We start from the raw sequence: 26,105 nt of genomic DNA on the forward strand, positions 1-26,105 counted from the left end.
GCCCTTGATCTTTTTGACCCGATCGCCGCGCTCATAGGAACACTCGTCGGGAAAGGGGGCGGTTGTTTTGTCGATGCGATCCAATCAAAATTTGCGACAGTTTTAGAAAGTCAATCCGTATGAATACAAAAGCTTACGTGATTGAGCGGCGTATCGACGCTGTCGTCAATAGCGCTGTCTGGTACGTTCGCAGCCGGGGAAGCTGCAGTAATCATTGCTGCCGCTGTGCGGTCGTGTGGGCATCGTGCTGGACCCCTCATCGTGAGGATCCGGGTTCGAATCCAACATAGTGGTGGTTGGCTGGATTTGGTTTCCTGCGGTTTTCCAACTTCCAGGCCGGTCTTCCGTTTGGAAAAGTCTCTCCGCAGAGAGCAGGCAGACCTTTAACATAATACTTGCATAACACGGAAGTCTAAGCAATGACAATTTTTTACTTCTAAATATGGAAGGCAGATGGCAGCACGCGGAAGAATATCAAACCAGCTCAACTGACAACACAAATACGGTAGGGCCATGCATATAAAAAAGATGCACTCACACAATACGTTCCGGCATAGGCATATAGATAATGGATAATCCTGGAGTATACAGGACGGAAGTCTTGTAATACTTGGGGCATAAAAGACGGGTATTAATAAGTCTTAGACAAGTAGCACAGACATCCATGGACACCAGTAACCGGCGGGCCATGTAACTGAAGTGTAGGCGCGGAACGTACATAGTTCATCCACGGATGGTAAATGAAATTGTAGAATCACGACTTTGACGTGATAAATTATCGCTATTTCTTTATCACGTTCGGAGTCATCTGATGTGGCCCCACGATCTCAAACCAAATTTTGAGAAAATGAAACAAGCAGGACGTTTACAGATCCCTTAAGTGATCCGCGGTGCAGTTCAACATCACTTATATGTCCCCGCAGCACATTTCCAGATCACTAAAGTGACCAGCAGATCATTTAACAGACGAGCGGAACGTTTCCCGTGCCGAGATCACTTACGTGACGTGGTGCAGTTCCAAATCACTCAAGCGATCCACGGCGCGTTTACAGATCATTTGAGTAACCTACGACACCGTTCCAGATCACTCAAGGCCATGGTACATTTACTGTTCATTCAAGTGGCTAGTAGTATATTTACAGATCATTTAACTAGTCTGTGACAAATTTTCAAACCATTGAAGTGGCCCGCACTCTCCTAAAATTTGAGCACCCTTGACTTAAGCAGTACCTTCAGGATTATTTCTACATATCGTCAAAGATCTCTACATTTCTAAACATCAAGGTAATGCTATCCAAATGCAATATTATTTCTACCGAATAGAGAAAACTGTTATGATTGAAATCATAACAGCGTGTTTCCTCTATACACTGCATACAAGTCCAAAATGAAAGGAATAATAAAAGCACTCGACTACGTCATAAATACGTCACAATTTATTGTAATTGTACATAAGTGTATATCGCGCCGTCATCATACACATCGCGAACAAATTGTTTTCAAGTGTCGTAAAAATGATGTCAGATGAGGTCCGTGGAAATCGTTGCCACATCGACGTCCAGTTCTTTGCTCCTGGGAAACGGGATTCACATCACCAGGTTCCGTCTAAGGGACTTGTGGCTTCGATGCGACGAGTCCTCCAAATTGTAGTTGGAGTTTTTCGGTGAAGCGAGTTCATAGAAAGAAAAATAAGAAAATATGTATTGAGAGAGAGGCAGAAAAATCTCCAAACTTCTTAACAATGGCTTGGATTAATTATTTCCTACAAAAAAATCTCTGTTCTTACCAATAATTTATATTTAAATTATCCTTAAAATAATAATTACAGTAAAGCCCCCTTCTTTGCGGACACCAGCGAGACAAAACCCTCAGCCGTAAAAGTGGGGTGACCGTTCATCAGAGGTTTGAAATGCATTATTCGAGGCAAATTATTGTATGACCGTGTAATAGGGTCAATAGGGATGACCAGAGGCGGCCCGACATGGAGAAAACATTGAAGGGCTGGAAGGCGCTGGTCGTATATACGGACTCGCAGGAGACGGAAGGTGAATTGCACTGTTTTTTCAGAAATTGTTGTGGGGGGGGCTCACCCCCCTTACAAAATTTACTGATGGGCGTCTCAAATTGCCTAATCCCCGAGGTTCCGGCGCCTATGGGAGTGGACGTTAATCAGAGGTTTTACTATACTTTAAAGGTATTTTTCAAGTTCTAGATAGTTACTTAGATCCTATAACAAGAATATCTATAATAATGTATTTTGTTCCACATCCCCCCTCCCCCTCTTCTTCAGAAATTTTCTTTCGCAACGCCACGAACTGGCTCAAATATTTCGCGGCTCGATGTGACAACTGCTTTGCGGTACTCATAATTCTCCCCCCGTTGTTTCTCCAGTGTCCTCGGGCACCCTCCTTCACCAAACCTGGCTATAGGCTATATCGCTTGACAGGTTTATCAGTCTGGTAAAGTACAGGTCTTCAGTCTGGGGGGGGGGGGGGTCAAGAAGTATTATTATTATTTGTTTCTTCACCACTATAAATTCCCTTAAAGGGGTCCGTGTAAAATATCTGTCCTGAGGCTTCTCAAAGATCACATCCTAAAGGCCTTGCTCAAAGTTGTGAGGGCCATATCTGCAATATCTGTACGCAGAGCACCGCAATGGAAGGGCTGCCAGAGGTAGACGACCGATTGTCCACAGAGGACCGCAACTAAATACTCTTTCAGCCATGCCAAGCATGCAATTATCCGCCCCCTTCCATGTAGTTATGTAATTTTAAATACGTCGTCAAAGGGATAGGTTGTTGCTCCTATACCCGCGTGTGCACTAGGCTTGGGGGGGGGGGAATGGTTGGTTCAAAACCCTATAGACTTGTAGACTTGTGGGTTCCTTCCTTGTCTTGGACAGAATCATTGGGGCCATGCCCTTTATACTTGCCTGTGTCCGGCCCTAATCGTCCCCGTACTGAAGAAAACCCATAGGATCGTATATTATACCTGTAATTATCCTATATTATACCCTAATTAGCCTGTATTGCCCCCCCCCCCCAGCAAACCATTCCATAGCATCCACGCCTCCAAGCATTTCCCACTTTGAGAAACACTGCTCTATATCTTGGATACCTCTCCAACTTGGATAGATTTTAACTGGAACCGTAGGTGTCTAACTTGGACAGGTTTTACCATGTGATGATGTTTCATGTGACATGCCTGTTGTGTTGATGTCGATGACTCTGGGTTTCGCGAACTACTCTGGGAAGTTTTACGCACTGTCGACATTCACTCGACCTCAGCTTATAAAGTGCTTAAGACTTGTCCGGGTGTGACTATAGAGTGACGAATTAATCCCTGCCGATTTCCATGCACTACGCCAAGTGAGTGAGTCTGCAACTTGACCCGTTCGTCCGCTACTCCCCATAAACCTCCCGTACAGAAAAATAGTACAGGACGGAGATAGCCAGCGGGCGGTACCGCCGAAGCGATAGTCGAACCCATATTGGTGACTACTTCGAGTTTTGCGGACTACTCTGAGAAGATTTACGCAATGAGCTACGTTCACTCGACCTCGGCTTATACGGCTTAATAAGACATTCCAGTGTGTGTCCGAGTGTATAAGTATAGATCTACTGATTATAAATATAGTAAAATTTGACACTACGCCAAGTAAGTGAGTCAGCCACTTGTCCCGTTTTTCGTTCGCTACTCTCCTGTGCAGGACTATACTGGAGGTCCTGCGAGTGGTTATCAGTGTGTCTCGAGTGATTGTGTGAACTTTGAATTCTTATAAAAGATTACATTTGAACTTTCCGAATGAGTGATGAGAGTTATAAGAAAATCGTGCCAAAAAGTAAAAAGGCACCGTAACCTCACGATAACGGATCAGAGAGACGTCTTAAGAGCATCATGGGCCCCGGGAAAAGAGATTCTTCTGGGGCCACAAGTGCTTGCCAACTAATTTCCATGCTTACTCTCGAAAATTTTAATCGAATCTCATTTTTAGGAAGCCCCCGGTGCTCTCAAGCCCCCCCCCCCCGGCCGTGCCCGGACAGGCCCATGCGTTAAGTTCACTGTAACGGACTTCCATGGGACTGAAATGTTCGGGGAGGTCGAATTGGTAGTGTCTGTTAGTAAGAAGACTGGAATACATAAAACCCTACTACATGGTACTTGGAAAAGTACCATTCAATGGGCGTGTAACAGAGGTGCCCAATATCGGAAGTGCCCGTTATTGGAAGAATCCTCTGTATTCTCACTACCACACAGATACCTAACGTTTATTTAATATTCTTTACGATATCGACTATAGCCAACAGCGGACAAAATTTCCATTCCCATTCCATCCGTTATCGTGAGGTTCTACTCCATTACACAGTCAGACATCGGTATTACGTCAACCCTGGGAACCAATGAAAATTTATTTATTAGCGGGCTGACTCTTGAGTAAAGTTCTAATTTGCTAATTAATGATGCAGGGCTCTTTAAGAAATGACGTTAAATACAGGGTGACGTAAAAAGTGATCAACGTTATACAGAGGTCGTACTGAAATCATATTATGGCTTTGTCTAGAACTGTTTTTCTAACCTCCATTTTTTTGTCTGTAATTCCTGTAATTGAGAGTCAATGTCAAGTTGCCGACTTTTTCCGAAATAAAGTTTGGCCTTAGAATTTTGTTAACCCTATGATATAGATATAGCTTCGAGTCCTAGGTACCGGAACCTCTGGGGGTAATGCTGTTTGATCCCCCCTCCCGCGCCCCACCCCTTCAATACTTTATCTGAGGGTAACTCACCTCAATAATTAATGAATACACAGGGCAACACACACCCCCTCCTCCTGATTATGCACTTGAGTCCCGTATATACGGGTTAACCGTTAATTTTCGGTGCCCTTTCCGCCCCGCTCAATTCTAACTTCATGTCAGCGACTCTGGTTGATAGTGCTCAAGCTTAAGAGCCGGAAATTTATGGTAATACACCGGTAAAACTTATGGTAATGTTATGGGGGTCGCAACTAGATCCTTGGTCAGCACGGGCAAGTACGAATTTTTGCACCCTCACCCCTTGTAATGTTGAAGAAGGGGTAAAAGAGAGAAATTTGCTTCGCCTCTGGTCCGGCCTCTGGGGCATCAGACCCCCGCCTGCTCCCTTTTAGTTGGGGGCCCTGAATGTCGTAAAAAATAATTGATGGTAAAAATGGAAATGAAAAACAGACCTTTTCTTTTCCAACTGGATCTTCCCCGATCGCCGATGACCTCCGTCAGTGCTCCTATTGTAAGACTGAAGAAAGACATTGTCGAGTTCTATGTTATAAGGTGATTTTAACAATAATTCGGAATTATGAATCTCGCAACAACGTGGGGGTATCTTGAGCATTTTTGAATGAAAGAGAGAACTCACCAACAGTCAAAGAAGCTTTAACAAGTAATTTAGAGTGGGATCTCAACTAGCATCCGTCTAAGCAATGACCTGTATGTACAGACGAAACTCGTTGAAGATTTCTAACCTTAAGCGCTCCACGAATGCTTTGTGACAGATTACAGACTGAACTGAGCATGACCTGGCTCTGCAGCTTGCGTGATGTAAGCCCATTGCCCCAGAGGGCATGGTATTATGCAGGAATTATTTCCAACCAGAGAATTGGTCCCAGTAAAAATGACCAGGCCGTAGCCAGAAATGTCGTTTGGAGGGGGGGGGCAAAGAGATAGAACAATTTATTTGGCCATCTTTTTCCCTTTTTTCGGTCATTTTCTCACATTTTGGGGGGAACCAGACCTCCAAGCCCCCCCCCCCCCCCCACTACGGTCTTGAAAATAACTGTACATATCTTGGGAGCATCTTAACGCTGAGTACAATGTGGGACCTGGTGACGAGCATGTGCAGTTCAGAGACATGATGCAGAACATTTGAGTGCTGAAACAAGCCTGTTTTTAACACTTTAACTGGTTGGTTTTTAGCCCACCAGAGCCTTTCTATTCGGCCCACCAGAAAATGTAAAAAATGTTCACTCCTGGGCTATGACCAATTGTTTTTTTTATCAATCATTATGACTCCCACCACGCTGTTTGACCTTACCCAGGAGTAAGGTTCTTAAAAGGGGGGTAAACCTCCTCGTAATTAGAGCTTGGAAGTGTGATAGTTTTTATTGCTAGGCTATAATATGATATGCTTGCAAGTGGGGAGATTGGTGTCCTTCTCCCCATAGGCGGAGATTGACTTGGAAGTCTGGGGGTGCAAAGTCATTATTGCTGGGGGGGGGCACGATGATGATGATGTCAATTCATATATACATTAGATCAGTCGACTCCACGTTTGACTCTGGGGGGGGGGATGCCCCCCACGCCCCCCCCCCCCCGTATCTTCGCCCATGCTTCTCCCCTTTTTCTGAAGAGAAAGACAAAACGAAACATCCACGTAAGCAGTAAATGCACATCATAAAGATGTGTTTTTTTGTAATACGAAAGAGAAGCCCCACTGAACAGTTAATATGTAAAATAGGCTTACTTGTAGAGTGCCACGTTGTTCTTAGAAAAGTGTCACAAGTTTTCAGAAATTTCAAGATTTATAAAAATAAGTTAGAAGAAACGGATAATATGAATGAATTTTGTATACAGATTTTTAGAATAATTTTCTAGATAATATTCTGTAATTTATGATTTCATTTCGCACATTTTTTTTTTGTGTTTTCAGTACTGGCTGATACAAAATCATACGAAATAGAATCAGAATAGTTACCAGATTTGTCGTTATGTATTTTAATAACCTAAAAGTTTTTGAAAATTTTCATTTTTTACAAATATTTGCCAATGAAATACAGTGAAAACCCTCTTAGCAGACACCCCTCAGATGCGGTCACCCTTCCTTTTACGGCCAAATAATAATTTCCCCTTGCATAATAAAAGTGTGTATTTTAAACCCCTGATTAACGGTCACCCCTCTTTTACAGACTAATTTTTTTTGTTTTTTTCGTCCCTCTGTTTTTTCCAAGTTTTACTGTAATAAATTATTATTTTTATAGTTTATCCTTTCCACTTAAAACTAACATCTTGAAAATTCATCGATATCATTGTATACAAGGGCGATAAACCACCACCCACCTTCCCTCTCAGGGATGCAAAAAAAAAATTATTTTCTCGCCATATTTCACATTCATGAAGGCCAAGCCATTACATTTATCAAGTCATTTCATTAAATATTGCAGAAAATAAAAAAGCGCCCTCTAACGGTTGAAGAGCACATCATATCAAACAGATTATTTTAAAACTTTCGTTAGAATTCAGGTTTGAAATTATGATCTTCTCAGAAAAATATAGCAGGTACCGAACAAGATTTGGGATTCCATTTCGAAATCCCGGCAAAGTTTTCGTCTTTATACACTGTAGCCTCTAGAAAATCACAGTGTAGTTTCATTGCATACCATGCTCTCTTAACTTGATTATCATTCAATTATCTCTATATTCTCTCATCAATAATCCCAGATTACACATGGATTTCAGATATGTGTATTTTTCACTGAAAATTGCGTTACTCCAAAATCAAAACTCGGGTAGTAAATAAGAGATTTTGTGTAAATTTACTAACATCGCTATTTGAGTAACTCAAATAGCGTAAAGTCGGGATATTACTGTACTAGAAAGAAATACTATGAAGATCTCTTTTTGGAAAAGTTCCTCGTAATTAATATAGCCATAATCGTGCCTTTTTTTATTCCCCATTCATATATCTCTCATCAAAATGTAAAATTCAATAATATTGATAAATATCGAAACAGGATCATTATAATAATATAGTAATAAAATAGGATCACTATGTTAAATATTTTATTTTTTATTTTTTTAAGGAAAAAGTCGTATTTGATTTATCAAGCACCATAAGTCAGTTACATCTATGGAAGTGTGGGAACCTGTAATGTGTTCTGCTGATAAAAATAAAAAGAAATAACAATTGCAGTATGTAGCATTGATATAATGATATGAACCTGATTTGTAGAACTGAAAATGTTATCTCTACGAGGCAAAAAGTAGAAAATAATTTACATACGTATATAAAATTTATGGTTCACGAATTGCAGCGCATTCTTGAAGAATTCCTTCAGGTGAGTTGGTACAATGGTCCATTGACATTTTTAAATTTGTGTAATCCATCTATGTAATTAATGTAATTTCATCGACATCCAAAAATTCATTAATTATGGCAAAATATACAGGAACGATAAAAAATATCCATACAAAAAGAAAAATATATATATATAATAAATGTAAATTAACACAGCAATCAATGAAAATTCAGAACCGAAGAAAATTTCAAATTTATCAAAGAAAACATTTCAAAACTAATGAAAAATATAGAATTGATGGATTAAAAAGAAGAAAAATAATTGAAAGAAATAATTCCAGCGCTGATGAAAATTCAGAATCAATGAAAGAAATAAATATTCTGAATTTCCATCAGCGATAAAATTCAAAATAATTTATTCATTATTTTATAGAATAAGTTCAGTGATTTCATCATGAGGAAAATTCAGCATTAATGAAAGAAATAATTCCATCACTGATGGAAATTCTGAATTAATCAAAGAAATACTTAAGATCTGTTGAAAGCTTTCAATGATTTGGGGGCCCCAGTTTTATTCTTTGACTCAAAACTAAAAACAAATTTATTTACCCAGGCAAAACATATATTTTTTATGTCCCCCCCATCGACAATTTTGGGAAGAAAAAGGGCACGTTTGGTACCCTGGGCATTAAATATACCTATCTTTCCAGTGTTACCCTACCTTTCCCTCCACGGCGGTTTTATTTTCCTGATATATTAATTTCTGTTTTAGTGAAACCTCTTTCTTGCGGACATCGGTAGAACAAAAAAAAAAAAAAAATTCGTCCGTAAAAGAGACGTGACCGTTAATCAGGGGTTTGAAAACCATACTTTTATTATACACGGAGAAATTATCATTTGGCCGTAAAAGAGGGGTGACAGCATCTGAGGGTGATCTAAAAGTCAGCTAACATTTGAAAGATTAATAATTCCTGAAAATAAGGTGCGTAGAGGGATAAATATTGACACACATGCTGGAAACGACATAAAGGTTTTATATTGAAACCATAAAAAAAATTATTTACGAAAATGGCCAACAGATGACGCTTCATCTGATAACATAAATGAGAATTACCATTATAAATCATAATTTTAAATGAAATCGTAATTACAATTTTGGTCATTTTTGTAAAAATTTCAATAAAATCCCGTGTCGTTTCCATCACGTGTGTCAATTTTTATCCCTTTGCGTTACGTGAATTATTAAACTTTGAATTGCTAACTGACTTTTGAATCAACCTGTATATTTTCTTCACTTGTATTACCTTGAGTACGCCCTGCTCAAAAGCACAGGGTCCAGTGCAACCACACCTTTCGCACGGCCCTAAAAGCGACCTCTGAGAAAGACACTGTAATTTTACATGCTTAAATACCCACAACATAAACTCCATGTAACAATGCATGTTTCATGGATAAGCTGTTTCAGACCTACGAGATTAAGCTGACAACTTGAAAATTTCTCTAATTTGCTTTCAACATTTGAGATACATAATGGATGAAACTGCAAGAAAAAAAAAACTGATTGCATTTTTTATTATAATTAGGGTTGTTTTCCGTTATTTTTTTACTATAGCACGATGAAAGCTCTACTGATCTTGTTCTTGGTTGGCTGTGCTGCGGCTGATTTGCTGCACGATGGTGAGTTCGAACTCAGTGCAATATTATTTAGCAGTTAATTGCAGTTTAAGCGTAGACGGGGAAAAAAAATGCAAAATTGTTTTTGTTGTTTTATAGCTCTCGACAGGGCAGCTGATGAAGTCGTGGCTGACTTCATGGCCGGAATGGCCGAAGCTCCTCGACTGAAAGACTTCGTTGATGTCGCAGACGCTGAGGAAGCTGATTAGTAAGTACAGTACCGTTGGTATTCATTATCCTTGAAAGCTCTTGGTCCGAAATTAAGACTCATTCGTATATAAGACAATTAAAATTTCGCGAGAAAAATTTATTTCCTTTCTTAACAAAGGACCAAAGCAGTGTTTCTCATAGTGTGCACCGCAGCTCCTAGGGGTGTAGCGGTGAGCTGTCTATATTGATGTGAGCCTACTCAATGTGTGCCACGAATTGAGGTTATTTTCGAGATTATTCTGGGGATCTTCGAGTAAACAATGACTAATGAGGAAAGAGAGCCGTGGGAGGCAAAAGTTTGAGAACCACTGTGTTAAAGACTCGATTAACATTAAAGATGAGAAGTTAATAGAACCCGGTGAGAATCTGGATACAACAGGATCATCTTTACCAAGAGCATTTCAGTGATTTCGGGGGTTTGAGGGGGGGCCCAAACATTATTGAAGGCCTCCTCTTGAAACTCGATTATTATTTTGAGGGAGGAAATGGACATCTAAAAAGGCACACACATCAATACAGAATTCACAGGAATACTGAAAAATATCTGTACAAAAATGAAAAAAGAGGCACAATAAAATATTAATGAAAATTTAGAATATTGATGGAAATTTCAATAAATGATATAGAAATAATTCCATAATTAATCAAACAAATAATTTCAGAATTAATGAAGGCATTCTATAATTTTTGTCCCCTTCTTGTCTGATTTGGAGTCCCGTTGACCTACCCGTTAGGTGCACCGGGCGCGCGCGTGCTGGGCGCCGACTTTTGAACAGTCCGTAAAACTTCAACTTTGGGGTCATTCAAGTATTGCGTCAGCATCGGGGGGGGGGGGGGGTTTCGGATTTGCTGACTTTTGATGGCAGGGGGGGGGGAGGGATATGAAAGTTGCTTACGTCATCAACCACCTTCTTTGAAGATATGAAATATTCTAAGCTTCTGACGAAATTTTGCTGACAAGGGGGGGAGGAGGTCAGTGTTTTGATGACTTTTGCTGACAGGGGGAGGCCAAAAATGGCTAAAAATCTTCTGACGTAATACTTGAATGGCCCCTTTACAGTTTTTCTAATTTAAGGGAGCCCAATATTTTCCTCCGCGCCTTAATCCGTCTATGGTGGTTCACTCATAGAAGCTTCAATGTAGTTATTTGTTGAGAGGGTAACGCATCCGACACCATCCAGCCCCTCTTCCGGAGCAATGGTTAACATATTGCCAATGGTCGATAGAGCCTGGACGGTGTACGGTGTGAAATGAAATGTTGAGAGGAGTTATCATTTTATTGAATAAAAATGATCGTTTTTTAGCGCTGACGATAACATAAAGACGGAACTCGAAAAAGAACTGAGAGATTCCCTCAACAAGCTCCTAGAGAAAATCAAGGATGCCGTTGAGCAAGGCAAAACCGTCAAACAGGATATTATCGACAAGGTTTGTAATTCCAAGAGCCATCTATTGAATTTTTTATTCGATTTGAAAAATTTTATAAAGTGGATATGATTAAAGAATGTGTCAAGTACAAAAAAAAATCAATGCAACTTTAAATTCATGTCCAACGTAATTTTTTTTAAATCATTTATCCAGCTGAATGAAGTCCGTGATAAGCTCAAGGACCTGAAGGTAGACGTGGGAAACCGTGCTAAGGATCTTCTCAACAAGATCAAGAACAAGGCAAAGGACTTTTTCGACAAGTTCCTCGACAAACTGACCAAGAGCAAGCGCTCCTTCACAGTCATCGAAGAAACTCTTGGTGAAATCGACCTCAAAGAATTTTTGAGAAATCTCAAGAAGCACGTAAGTGGGGAGACGCAATTTACCTAATTAACCTCGAACTTAATTATGTTTCACGGGTATAGCATGATAATATCTATCCAAAACAGGGGGAAAAAAGAAGGAAAAAAACCCATAAAATAATGATTCCATTGAATTCTTAAAATGTCTAGGATTCTTCGATTTATTTCCATAATTATTTAACTGTATTAGCCTTCGTCCCGATTACAGATGTCGTATAAGTGTATGATTATAAAAACGAATATATATATATTTTTGCAGATCTTATCCAAGGTTGACTCTGAACTGGTCAAAGAAAAACTTATGAAAGTCTTGGGACAAGGAAGCGATGTAAGTTCATATAATTTAAATTAAATTTTTACTAAAGATTCTCGTCGAATGGATACGAGTTTTAAGCAATTTGCTATATCAAATTGCAATATCAGTTATGCAATTCTAGTTCAGATTTTATAAGATAAGATAAGAAATTTCATAATGATTATTTCAGGTGCCATTATAGATGACATCTGGCATAGCGTGTCTATCTTGAGACAATGACACGTCTCATTTCAGTAATTTTAACCCTCTAACTGGCATTGACAAGATATCTCGTATCCTTATTTTGGCATTGACAAGTCCAGATATTTTATAAAGTTGATTTCTCAATGCGGTAACAATTTTCCCTATACGCCGTTGGTTTGCATCTGCTGAAAATCGGGGGAAGCCTACTTAATTAAAAAAAGATAAAAAAAAAACTTAGTTAAAAAGAAAGTGGTGTTTTTAAGGGGTTTCAGTGATTTCTGTTGCGCCGCTTAAAGGGTTAACAAAGTTATGGCAATCTTTTCTTCAAATCCTAATATTTATTTAAGTATTGATTTTTTTTGTTCTTGGGCATCTCGAAATGATTCCAAGATGGTGTATTCGCATGGTTGACGTGGTCGTAAAAAGTTTGGTAATTTCTGAGCTGTAGGCAGTGGCGTCGGAGCCGGGGATGTTTTGGGTGCTCAAGTACCCCCAGAATAGTTGCAGAAATCAAAATTTGTTACGTGAAGTTCAAGACAAAAGTATCCACAGGTCTAAAACACTCCCGACGCCCTGGCTATAGGATAAAACTGGTCTGAATGCCACCTATTAACCATATTTCATCTTATCTTGAAAAATAAACAGACTTCGAAAAAAGCATAGCGAGATCGAGTATCATCTCAATTATTACAGAATGACGAGATGTGCAGGAATCCCGCGATGAATGAAATTAGTGTGTAAAGAGAACCATTAACCCCTAGGTTGCGGGAATAGTCGGAGAAAACTTGCTCTCTCTCAAAACGGCTGCGTAAAAAAAATAATTTCTTTTTCAATTGTTTTTTGTGAAAGATAGATGTCACTCAAACTCATACGTTGCGAATATAGTGATACCTCAGCTAACGATGATAATTCGCTCCGGAATCATGTTCTTTAGCCGAAAACTTCGTAAGCCGAGGCATTCGCTAAGGGTATCACTATCTAAGACGGACAACACTATATGAGACGGAAAACCGTCTTCATCCCTGGATGTTGGGAGCACGCTGAGTGTTAAATAAGTTTATTAAATGTATTTTTCTTCCCCCTCTCTCTGCGTTTCCAGATCCTAAAGCATTTCTTGAAGACTCTGAAGGAGAAAGGCAAGGAAAAGGTTCTTGATATCATCGACACCCTTCTTGAAGACGATGACGACGAAAACAGCAGGGAAGCCCGATCAGTAAACGAAGCTCTGCAGAAGGTTAAGGACTACTTCAAGAAAATCGACATCGAACTCAGAGACAACTACGCCAAGTTCGGAGAATGGGTTGAGAGGACCATCAAGAGCGGACTCGAGAAGGCCAAGGGCAAGATCGCCAACATCAAGAAGATCGCTCAAGAGGTAAGTTCCGTTACCACAATTTCGTACTATGCTTTTTTGTCAAAACGTATCTATGACCTCAAGTGTTAAAATCACCTGAAAAATAATCCATAATTATATTAAGGGATTAATATTATTATTTTGATAATAATATTAATGTTATTATCTTGTGAAAGATAAGCAAGAGAATTATCATTTGATCATTTTTGTCGCACCGCGGCCATTTTCTGCACACGAAGGCTAATTACACCGGGGACCCACAATTTAGTTCCGATTCCGAACGGCAGCTTGTTTTCTTTTATACTCACTGAGAGGTTGGTAAGCTAACCCCTCAATGTGGGACTCCCTGCGGAAGCAATCTTTTTCTGTGGTCATGCCGCCGCTTCTGTTAAACCAAAGAATTGCAGTCGAATGAATAGTTCTTAGGCTGGGATACTACACTACTTGAAAAAAAAAACAACCAATAAGCTTATTGATTACGTTCGGGTAAATGCAACTGATAAGCTTATTGGTTGCATTATTAAAATTTGGAAAAACGCTTATAAAACTTATTTTATGAAACTTTTATAGTGTAATCCCCCGGATTTATATTGTAAGAGTGCTCAACATTTTAAATAGTGCGGGCCACTTCATTAGTTTCGAAACGTATCGCGAGCCACGTGAGTTATCTGGAAATATGCATCGAACCATTCAGGTGATCTGAAAATGTGCCGCTGGCCTATTGAGTGATCTGGAAATGCATTTCGAGTCACTAAAATAATCTGGAAATGTGCCACAAGCCGTGAAAGAGATCTATAAAACTACCGCGGGCCACTTGAGTGAACTGTAAATTAGTCGTGGGCAGCTTGAGTGATGCTCCGAGCCACTCAAGCGATCTACAAATGTGTTGTCAGCCTCTTAAGAAATTTGAAATGTACCATGAGCACTTAAGTGAACTGGAGGTGTGTCGTGGGCCACTAAAATAATTTGGAAATTTGCTTGGGGTCTCTTAAGTGATCTGGATAAGTGCCGTTGGCATTGTAAATGGTCTGGACATGTGCCACGGTTCACTTAAGTTATTTAATAATCTTCCGTGGGGAGGGGGGGGCACTCGAGTGGTTTGGTAATTTGTCGCGAGCCGTGTCAGATGACTCCGAAGGCCACATTTGGTCCTGCGAGCCATGGGTTGAGTCCGTGGGTCATATCTTAGAGAATGCCACAGCGAGTAATTTCTTTGCATATATTGGCCGACTATTACAAAAGAATTTAGCATGGAAGACGATAAAAGAAGTTTCAGTAGAGATTGAATGACGTAAGTGCAGAGCCACCTAAACAGCATGGGGGGGGGGGGGGGGGAAGTAAATTGTTTTTTTTGTTTTTAATACCTGGCCGGAAGTTTCAGTTTACTAATTCACAGACAGCATAGAGCATTGTTTCTTAACCTTTTTTGCCCATGCCCCCCCCCCCCTGAACCATATTTTTTTCTCGTGGCTCCCCCGTCTTATCCAGAGTTTTAAACTCTTATCTAGAAGCAAGACACTTTATACATATTGAAATGATTTTTTTCAGTGAATTTATACTGAACGAAAATTTTGCAAAGAAAATTGGCCTCCAGACCACTAGCCTAGAATTTATTGATCTCCCCGCTAGTCCGAGTTCTATCAGGACAGTCTCAATATCATGGGTCCCTCGTCCTTAGGCAAAGTGATGCTACGGTAGTCCCATACTTTAGCTGGAAATAAACAGCCTACATATTTCCTATTTATTTTCAAAATTAATTGTACTATACAAAATATCATAAGGTGGAGTCACTTATGGGCATGAGGCCCCTCACAAGAGTGGGACTGACAGAGCTACAGCCCGGGGCCTAATATGGTTTTCATCTTTCTTTTTTTTTCATACAATAAATTTCATATAGGGAAGGGGAATCTGAAAAATTTAGAGGCACCCTGGTTTTATGGGTGGTTTTGTTGGATTCTCTCTCTCACTGTAAGTGTTAGTCACTAATGTAAAATCTTTATTTCTTCACACCTTAATTTTTCTTCTCAGCTCTCCAAACCACCTGTCATGGCCCCTTTCTCCATTTTCTTCCGTGGCCCCCTGAAGTATCCCAGTACCACAAGGGGGCCATATGGCCCCCCGGTTGAGAACCACTGGCCTAGAGTATCATAATAACAGTTCTCATAATAATGTGGTTCCATATAACTGACTTTACCTGAGTAGGACCCATGCGTTAAGACGACCCTGTGTATCAGTGTTATGTTGTTCATACTCGCTAATCCGTATTTTCTTGTATGATTTGAAACAGCTCGTACTGAAGACAAAGAACGTCAGCAAAGAAGTCGCCATCCAAGCCATCGAGTTCCTGAGGCCCTACAAAGAGGATCTCGGATCTCTTTGGGATCATGTCAAGGAATCTGTCAAAGAAATCCTCCAACGAAAAGACTAGAGAGAGCAAGAAATTGTTGTAGAAATTAATTTTTTATACATTAAAATAAGTTAAAAAAAGATTATGTTGTTTAAATTTCTTCACTTATTTTGGTTGTAATAAAATTATTCCAGAGGGTTCGTAGCTGAGATACGAATCCAGAGGGGAAGAATCGATAAAGTCTCAAGCTCTTCGAGTCAAAAGAAATGTGAGAACCTATTTATAATAGAAAAGATGTGACACGTCACAGATTCTTTGCACACGATGCAAAGATCCTTATTAGCATGAGAAAAAAACTGACAAGACCTGGGGATTGCCTTTCTAAATTTTAAAATTTTAACGCTATGAATTTACTAGAAGATCAACATAGGCTAAGACTCTGGTTGAAAGTCCCATTTTAAGATCGCACTAAGGGGTTCCTGCTACACAAAGGATGGGTGGCCATGCTTGAGAAATATGGCATTATGAGGTTATCCTATCCTTTTAAGGATAAAGCTATAAAATTAACATTTTTGAAGAATTTTATCTATTGATTATACCTTTGATATTGTAATCTCAATACATGAATCGAGATTTTAAAAAAATACAACATAAATCATAAAGTCGATAATGTACAGGATGATTCTGAACTAAAAACAGAGCTTCCATCGCTCTCGACGGAGCAATTTCGCCCACTCTGGGAAACACTGCACCAAGGCACTGCACTATGATGCCCAACCTTTGGTACCCTTCGGGGTAAGGGAAAGATAATCAGCAATGGCGGAAAAAAACTAGGAAATTAATAAAAGATTGAAAAACCACCAGTCACGACACAGTATAGGCTATACACATATGGGTGAATGATCTTCCTGGACATTTTTAATAGCAGCATGCACACCTATTGGGTACCTCTAGTGATGTACAAGCCTCTGAAGAAATTTTTGAAATAAACATTTTTTTTTTAGAACAGCCTACGAATTTCTGGAAACACAAACACGCTTGGTTAGCATGTCTGAGAGTAAGCAAATTTTCTACGCATTTCTAAAATTACGCGAACCCTATTCTCATCTCTAGAACTACGTTGGCTTTAATACACACTTAAAAGAAATACACAAGCGTCTCACATTTTAGAAATACTTCTTAGACAATTTAAAGCCAGGTTTTCCTAGAAGCAGGTTTCTACAGTGCGTGCAGCGTGAAAACTCTGATTGGTCAAAAAAAACCTGAATTTATAGTTTTTAACCAATCAGCGTTTTCACGCTGCACCCGGAAAAATTCTACTCCTAGGAAAACCCGGCTTAAAGAAATACAGAAGCCTCCGATGCATTCTTCAGGAGTACACATGCCCCGTACGCATATTTAGGGGTAAGTATTCCTGCACCCCCCACAAAGCATTTCTGAAAATGCAGAAGTCTCTTACGCATTTCAAGGGTATACACGTAAGGGTAAGCAAGATCTTACGGATTTCTATTGGTGTGCAAACCTTTCTGGGTGGGGGGATACTTGGAAGCGTCAAAGCAGAATGTTTTTTGCATTGCGTCTCTGTAACGAGCCCTCAGTTGGCTGAAAGTGTTCTGCGGTGAAAAAAAATCCTACATATAATAGTGTTTTCTTTATTTGCATTTAACTTCTTTACGATCACGGCCGTAATATTACGTCCACACTCCAGCGGAATAAATTCAAACGATTTCTCTGTGTTTTCTTTCCTCTCTATTCACCATCGCGAAGCTGTATAGCAACCCTATTATCTACGGAAGATTTTTTCCCCCACACGTACAATGTGGTTTTCTACTGCATACATGTAAGAACGAAAGAAAACACGTAAGGTGAGGGGGTGAAATAGGACTCTAAAAAAATTTCTGTTATCTATTATACTTTTTTCTTTCTGAGGTTAGATTATGACAAGGTTACGATATTTATCGCGGATTCGTTAAATAGAGATAATCCAGATTTCTTGCAAAACTCTTGTGCTTAAATTTTCCCTAAAATTGTTCAGCAGAAACACTGAACAATATGTACCGTACGTTGCAGTTTTCGACACATTCTACTTTGGAGTGTGGAAAGTTGGGAAATGCAATATAAAATCTTGAACGGGAGTACTATATCAGGCAGAAAAAAAAAACCACGGAATTTCTTGCATTTACATCTTATATAACTCATGGTGTCTTATTTGCAATGCATTTTATCCACCGTTAGAGACTTTTGGCTCGCTAAGGAATGCCGCCTGTTTGCTTTTTTCGGAATTCGTGAATTCGGAGTTCATCCCTCATGAATTCAACTGCAATCATAAATCTGTTTGTTTTGACAACTTTTCATCACAGGAGCAGTCAATAAGCATGCCAGGTCAGTGTTCTCAACCGGTGAAATGAAATGCATTATAAAAAATGCGTTTTTTGGAAAATAAATTTTTAGGAATGCTGTATTATGAAATAAGAAATTCGTTGCATTTTGCGTTGTTTTTCATATTGTAGCAGTTGGAGTCAATATTACCTAAATCGGCAGTCAGAGCCTAAATCCCGTAACTCAAGCCAATGCATTTACCATTCGTGTTTCTTTTAGTGTGCTATAGTGCCTCCTTAAAGTTTATATTAGAAATTCAGTTCAGAATTACCCTCAACGTTATATGACAAAATCGAATTCTGCTTAGTAGAGGAAGAAAAAACTCCTCTTTCCAAGATATCGTTGATACTTCTACTGACTCACCACATCGTTTGGTGACCTTCTTCCAGAAAAAATGTAAAGGGGGGGGGGGAGAGAAAAATATTGCCAATTTGGAACCGATCCAAATCGTCACTTACATCGGAGCATATAAAAATTTCAGGATTCGGGAACGATTTTTCAAACGCGAGCACTTAATACCCATATTTTAGGCTTCAGAATTATTAATATCCGTCCTCTCTTCCCATCCATTCGTAGGAAAATAACAATGTCCAGAAATTTTCAGTTGTGTGCGTTAGCGCGTCGCGTCCAAACTCATTATTCATGCATTGTGATTTTAGAAAATTACAAAGAAATCCATTAATCTTCGGAGTGAGTAAACGCATTCAGTTTATGCTCGAAATGCTCGTTATACTTATACAAATACCAGTTTGTTTACGAGTCTGTTCACACAATGAAAAATATAATAAAACTTTTCTTCTCCTTAGGAGAAAAATGTAAATTTCTTAAGTACTTCCCTACGATTCATTATTTAATTATTTAGGATAATTAAATAATGAATCACATTTACATGCGATTCATTATTTAATTATCCTAATGCTAAAATCCATATATATTTGAAACATTCACGACGAAATTTCTATCGATTCCGGTTTTTATGAGCCTGAAAAGTTCAAAAATAAATAAATAAATAAATTGGGGTAGACCGTGTAATAGACATGCAAGTTTTGACGTGAATACGTTTATTGTGCCTTGAGTCGCGCGGTGAGTACCTTACACAATGAAATTGGTATAATCGGATTTGTCTTATATATCTAACAGACGATACCATTGTCTCTTATTTGCGCTGCGAACCTCCCGAGGTATAGCGTAAAACGGTTTCATTACGAATATGGGCCAAAGGTCTTGCGCCAAGGCCGGGAGAAGCATTAAAACCAGAGTAGTGTTATTGGACATGTCTCAAAATTGCCCATCAGACGACACCATTGCCCACCATTGAAAAACTTCGGAGTATGATAACGAAATTTGAAACCACAGGATCGTTGGCTGTTCGTCCTGGAAGAGGAAGAAAACCCGTTTCCATAGACGCAGTACAGGAGGTTTCGCATCTGGGGGAAGAGGACAGAGCTTCAAATTCTCGTGGTGGAATCAAATTCTCGTAGCGTCAGGCGTGTAGCACAGGCGTTGTATAGGCCACGTTCAACTGTCCATAAGATCATGCGGAATATCCTCCGATATTGTACGTACAAACTTTCACTTGTGCAGCGGTTGCTTCCACGTGATTATGACGCTCGACTCCGGTTCTCATTGTAGTTTCTAGCTCGCGTTGAGGTCGATTCAGAATGGCCTTGGAATATCCTCTGGACAGACGTAGCGCATTTTCACTTGGATGGCGCAGTCAATACACACAACTGTCGAATTTGGGAACCAGAAAATCCGCAAGCTATCTTAGAGGTTCCGTTGCATTCACCAAAAGTGACGGTATGGTGTGGATTTACCGCATCATTTATTCTCGGTCCCTACTTCTACGAGGTTGACATGTTCGATAGCCGGAAGCGATATGGATTGCTGTTACAGAATGAAATTGTTCCTGCTCTGGAAGCACGTCACTGCCTTGCAGACACATCTTTATGCAAGACGGAGCTCCTCCACACATTGCGGTTTGTGTTAAGAATGTTCTTAAAACACATTTTACAGAAGAGCGTGTCATAAGCCAGCGCTTCCCTAATCTATGGCCTCTCCGATCTCCGGAGATTAATCCATGCGATTCTCGGCTTTGGGGGCGTTTGAAACGTCTGGTAAGTCGTGACAATCCAAAAACTTTACCTGACCTTAAAGCCAGGTTTTCCTAGAAGCAGGTTTCTACAGCGCACGCAGAGTGAAAACGCTGATTGGTAAAAAAAAAACAAACCTGAATTTCAGGTTTTTAACCAATCAGCGTTTTCACGCTGCACACGGCGCAAAAGTTCTACTCCTAGGAAAACCCGGCTTAAAGGCAGCATTTCACGCCACGTGCTGAACATTCCAAGCACACACTTCGGTCGGTTGTGGAACATGCCATCTTGCGATTTCACATGGCATCTGAAAATGATGGCCATCATGTGGAACATGTTTTGTTGCAGCAACAATTGTAAAAGTGTTGAACAATTGTTAAAATTGTAAACGTTTGCCTAAATGTGTAATTTCTTAATAAAACGCCCTCTGGTAGTGACACGTGCAACTAGTTTTCCCCCCCTGAAACAAATTCCCATCACTTTTGAAGTCCACAAAATTTCACAATTTTCTGATGACTGGTTTCACCTGTAGACTACTTTAAAATAGGGTCTTTTAATTATGAACGCCCTGTATTTCTGATAATAAACACAACGACGAGCTACGGTTTCATGAATTTCAATTGTTGTTTAAAATTTTTAGGTTTAATTTAATATGGAATTCCAGGATGTAGATAATTATTTCCATTATTATTATTAGACTATCACAGTAGTTATTATTCAATAATGTTCCTATTGTAATGAAGAGAAGTTTTTATGGGATCGATAAACACTCTAAAAGGATCCGAGAGCAATCGAGCTACTTAGCCATGAACGATAATGATAATGGAGTAATAATTGTGACACTGCAAGTGCTACTCCGAGATATATTGCGCCATCTCTATTATTAAATTTACTGCTTCAAATGGGAAATGGTTCAAGTTTTTGAACATACAGAAGCTCGCCCTTTCTGTGGATAATAAACCCCGACCTCCATTTAACTTCCGTTAATGGATTGCTTCCAGACTGTTATTATTGGTCTTTTTCTTTACGAAACTCTCGATACTTGAGATGTTTCTTATTACGGATTCATTGATCGTGTTATAAAGGATGGCGTGCGGTAATGATGAGCTCATTTCGATGCTAACTTTTTTTTAAATTCCAAAACAACATACGCAAATACATGAATACAAATAATATACACAATAAATAAATAAAGACAAAACATATACTATGCAGCTCTTAGGGACCCATTTGGTCCGTTTTAGAGCTTAAAATATTTCTATATACTGTATAATAAACGGCAGGTTCTTGATTTATTTATTTATTTATAATAGATATTTGAAATTTTGCTTTGGTTGCCTATTTATATTTTCAGTAAACTTTTTAAAATTCGTTATAGAGAGTTTGAAAATATGGGAATTTCTTTCTCGAGATGTTTCTTTATTATTCTAAGGTCTGATGATTTTTTTCCGAATTTGTTACAAATGGTTGGTCCTAGGTAATTTATACTTTTTTGAACAAGGTATTTATTTGTTTTTAGAGTTGAATACAAGAGGTTGTATCTATTTGAGGTTCTATCGTTGTTAGTTTTAAGAAATAAATTATGGTTTTTAGTCATGAAAATTATCATTTTATACACATAAATTTGCCTTAGATCAAGTATTAAAATTGCTAATTTCAGTGGAACTGGATTAGTAAATGTTATTACCTTACGTTTCATGCGATTGTTAATTAAGTTCTTGATGTTATCGTGGTAGGCACCTCCCCACACTGTAATAGCGTAGGTTACTCTTGAATGGATCCAAGCGTAGAAAACTGTTTTAAGGAGTTCCGGACTTACAATGTTTCTTAATCTACACTCATGGCCATAAATTAAGGAAGGATAATTCAGAATCACACGGGAATCGAAATCTAAAGTAAAAATTTCACCTGTAGAATTATCACACACGTCTGCAAGAATGATATGCAAATTTCAGGAAGCCACCAGATGATGCCGATAGTACGTCACAATGACGAGAGTGTAAGAGGGGGGTATATAAGGAATGGTGGCAAAGAAGAGTTCTATAAGGCACTCAGTGCCATAAGCAAATAGCTTTGACACAGAGGACGCATGTGGATGATTTTTTACGTGGTAGAATTATCGGCCGCCTAGAATGTGGGCGTACTCAGATGGAAGTACCCGAGGAACTTGGAATTGCCCAAAGTGTCATCTCTAGGCTTTGGCAACGATTCCAAGATAACGGAAATGTCAGTAGACGTTACAGTACAGGTCGCCCTCGAGTTACAACACCGAATGAAGACCGGTATTTGGCAGTAACTGCCAAAAGAAGCAGACGGAGCACAACATCCGACCTGTCTCGTCAGCTATCTGCAGCCACGGGTACCACAGTTTCAATTCAAACCGTGTACAGACGTTTGGGAGATATTGGTCTATATGCTCGCAGGCCTGTCAAATGTGTTCCGCTCACGGCAACTCACTGTCGGCAGCGATTAGCCTGGAGTAGAGAACACGCAATGTGGACATCGTCACAGTGGGCTTGTGTGATGTTTTCCGACGAGTCCAGGTTTAGCTTGAAGTCTGATTCACGTCGGACTTTCATACGGAGAACGCCAGGTACCCGTTACCACCAAGGCGACATCATTGAACGACACCGTTACGGTGGTGCAGCACCGCTCGTTTGGGGTGGAATTATACTGGGTTCCAGAACAGATCTGCATGTTCAAACCGGAACCATGAAAGCCCGGATTTATCGGGACATCATTCTGGAGCAACATGTACGTTTCTTTAGGGATGCCATGGGCGCAGAATTTGTGTTTATGGATGACAACGCCCGTCCTCACCGAGCAAACATCGTAAACGAATGCCTTGAATCTGAGGATATAACCCGTATGGAATGGCCAGCACTCTCACCTGACTTGAATCCGATAGAGAATGTGTGGGACATGCTTGGCCGACGAGTTGCAGCCCGTCAACCACCTCCTACATGTGTACCGGAACTTCGGAGAGCATTGCTTGCTGAGTGGAGTGATCTTCCCCAAGATCAGATCGATAATTTGATACTCAGCATGCCTAGGCGTTGTACGGACTGTATTTCATCGCATGGGAGACATACAATGTATTAACCATCATACCAACCATGTAATAGAAAGTTTTTGCAAAGGAGATATTTTTTACAATTGCTCCAGGGAGCAAAAATCGTAGTTTTTATGGATGGTATCATACATACACCATCGTTTTTGTTCTTTATCTTTTGTTTAATAAATGGGCTTTATGAATAAGTAACGTTTGTTTTGTTTCTGAACCTTTATTTGCCGGAGCTGGCGTTATCCTTAATTTATGGACATGAGTGTATATAAAGCTGCAATTTGTATTCTTATCATATCACAGACATTGTTAGAATGGCTATTCAATTTTAGATCGTCTTGTATGTAACTACAACCTAAGTAGTTATAATCTCTTACTCTTTCTGAGTGACTGCAAGAACAGATATTTGGGATTGGTATTTACAAACGTGCAATCTTAGTGATAATGGAGTTTCTGGTTTTATATCTCTAATTTTTAGACATGAATTTTGTTTTTTTTTACGTGTGGAAGTAATTTATTTTCTGCTAGCCATGTGTTTAATCTGTCTAAGGTCATCTTAAACTTTAGTTATCAAATGAGAAATATTTTTACCTTCGACACATAATATATTGTCAGCCGCGAAAGACGCTATTCTACCGTACAATTTTAGAAGGCATAATTCATTTATATGTATCATAAAAAGTATTGAAATCATTTTAATCAAAATGATTTTAATGCATTGTAATTTCAATACTGGTATGGAGTAAATATCACTGGAGTTGATCATTTTTTGTCGCGGTCGTTTTATGCACACGGGGCTGTTCAAACCGTACACGGCCCAGGCTCCATCGTTTCTGGTGACAATTTCAACCCTTGTCGGACCGTCTCGGAACTTTCTGAAGAAAAAAAAAAGAAAGCGATGAAAAAAAAGGTAATTATGAAATTTGTGAAATTGATATGTATATATGAGGGATAAAATATGAAATTTTTAGGATTGTTTGATTCAATAGTGATTATGTGTCTGACTGGTTGTTTTCTGTCTAAGTTGAATCAACACCTGCGTCCTTGCGGGAACGTTTGAAACGTTGGACTTTGCTTCTTATGCAATTGATTGACCACCTAGTTTCTTGCCGATCTTTACCGTGTCTGCAAACGGGCTGCCAAACTCTCACTCACATTTTTGAAGTCAATTTCGTAGTGGTTTTCAAACTTTGAAGTCCGACTGTGAGCTGGTCTTCTGTTTAAAAAGGTCTCTCCCGAGAGAGAAAGGGGTGGGGGGGGGGGAGAGCAGGCTCAGATCTTCAACGTGATATTTGCATAATCACGAAAATTAGGCATCTGTCACTTACACATGAAAGACAGATGGCAGCACTTCTCGAGCACAAACATGAATTATTCTAGGGAAGTAGTTCTCAGGCTTTATCAACCATGGTCCCACATCCTGGAGCAGGGCTCCTAGGCTGGAATCCTTCGCAGGCTCCCAAGTCATAAATTTCACAGGTCCGTATAGTGAATTTATGGCATAAAAAACAAAAAATGGTGCAAACTGTCTCTGGCCCCAGGGCAAGAGCTCTGTCAGCCCTACCATTTTGGGGGGGGGGGCATGACATTGGATCTGTCATCGTTTATCCGCGGCTCCACAGAATGGCCTAGAAATGAAACATATTAACGCATTGAATGAGCAAAAATCAATATACCAACACCTCATGACGTCGCCACAGAGGTTGGTGACGATGCCCTCGTGACGTGGTGGTACGATGCTCATCTACCACTGTCAAAGTTGTCCTTAGATCCCAGGTTCAATCCCGGGGAAGAATTTAGATAACACGATATTTTCCCCCAAACGAACTTGAGGTGATCACCGATAGATGGCGCCTTCATTTCCAACCCAACTTGTTAACGGCAGTAAATTTCATATAGCGATGTGGCTGGAGTTGATGTGTAGTGAAGTAGAGGTTCCCAACACACACCCATGCTGTGCGTTGCCCTTAAGTTGGCTAAGCTCTCGTAGAATGTGAATGGTATGACATATTGCAATGATTCTCTCAAACATGATGACAGGTTTATTTGCATGGTGACAAACATGGTTGAAACATGATGATGATTGATAAGTCGAATGATTCACGAGCAACGAAAGTGGTACTTGCAATGATCCGACGATGGTCGGTGCATCAGACAGGCTCGGCCTCTTAAATTTTTTATAGTGGTAGACTGGAGTGCTGCCCTCGCAATCGGTTTGTGCGTGGGTGGGAAAATAAGAGGAAGAAAAAAAGAAGAAAGAGAAAAGTTATGAGCATTTATTTATCACCCCTAAACCGAATAAGTATATGTAGACGCACCTCAAGGGGTACGTGTACTGTTTAGCCGATTACGAGCGGCTGTTCTTTCCGTCCACTCACTGAAAGCTTGGTGCACTAACCATTCGGTGATGGGATTTATCGCAGTAGTCATTGCTTCTGCGGTCGCTTGTAAAAAATATAGAGAGATTTTTTTACAAGAGAAAATGGCACTTCTCTGTCAAGAAAGATTCCGTCCCGATAAGAACTAAGCATGTTTCATACTGACGAAATCTCTTAACGATCCTATGGGTATAGTTAACTTCGGTTTACAAACTAATCTTGGTTTATGAACACGCAAAACGGCTTAACTCCCGAAAGAGACATTTTTTCA

The 26,105-nt window shown here is 39.7% G+C and overlaps 1 protein-coding gene across 1 annotated transcript; it reads left to right on the plus strand.

Moving 5' to 3' along the window:
• Positions 1 to 7,985: 7,985 nt before the first annotated feature.
• LOC149087362 (uncharacterized) lies at positions 7,986 to 16,062 on the plus strand. The gene is made up of 8 exons (XM_089231432.1): positions 7,986 to 8,086; positions 9,659 to 9,723; positions 9,820 to 9,928; positions 11,235 to 11,358; positions 11,512 to 11,721; positions 11,980 to 12,048; positions 13,319 to 13,594; positions 15,861 to 16,062. Exons 2-8 carry the CDS (start codon positions 9,663 to 9,665, stop codon positions 15,999 to 16,001), a joined length of 990 nt encoding a protein of 329 aa, XP_089087558.1. The 5' UTR covers positions 7,986 to 8,086; positions 9,659 to 9,662; the 3' UTR covers positions 16,002 to 16,062.
• Positions 16,063 to 26,105: the final 10,043 nt, after the last annotated feature.

This window comes from Pholcus phalangioides, unplaced genomic scaffold (genome assembly GCF_987345545.1).
Source record: "Pholcus phalangioides strain wild (caught in Gottingen) unplaced genomic scaffold, Ppha-v1.0 ptg000004l_1, whole genome shotgun sequence".
Classification (NCBI taxonomy): domain Eukaryota; kingdom Metazoa; phylum Arthropoda; class Arachnida; order Araneae; family Pholcidae; genus Pholcus; species Pholcus phalangioides.

Excerpts from the sequence above, each read along its gene's own strand:
- LOC149087362 (XM_089231432.1), top strand. The coding sequence starts at position 9,663 with ATGAAAGCTCTACTGATCTTGTTCTTGGTTGGCTGTGCTGCGGCTGAT. Across the intron at positions 11,722-11,979 it reads TGAGAAATCTCAAGAAGCAC|ATCTTATCCAAGGTTGACTC; the intron begins GTAAGTGGGGAG and ends ATATTTTTGCAG. Across the intron at positions 12,049-13,318 it reads TCTTGGGACAAGGAAGCGAT|ATCCTAAAGCATTTCTTGAA; the intron begins GTAAGTTCATAT and ends CTGCGTTTCCAG.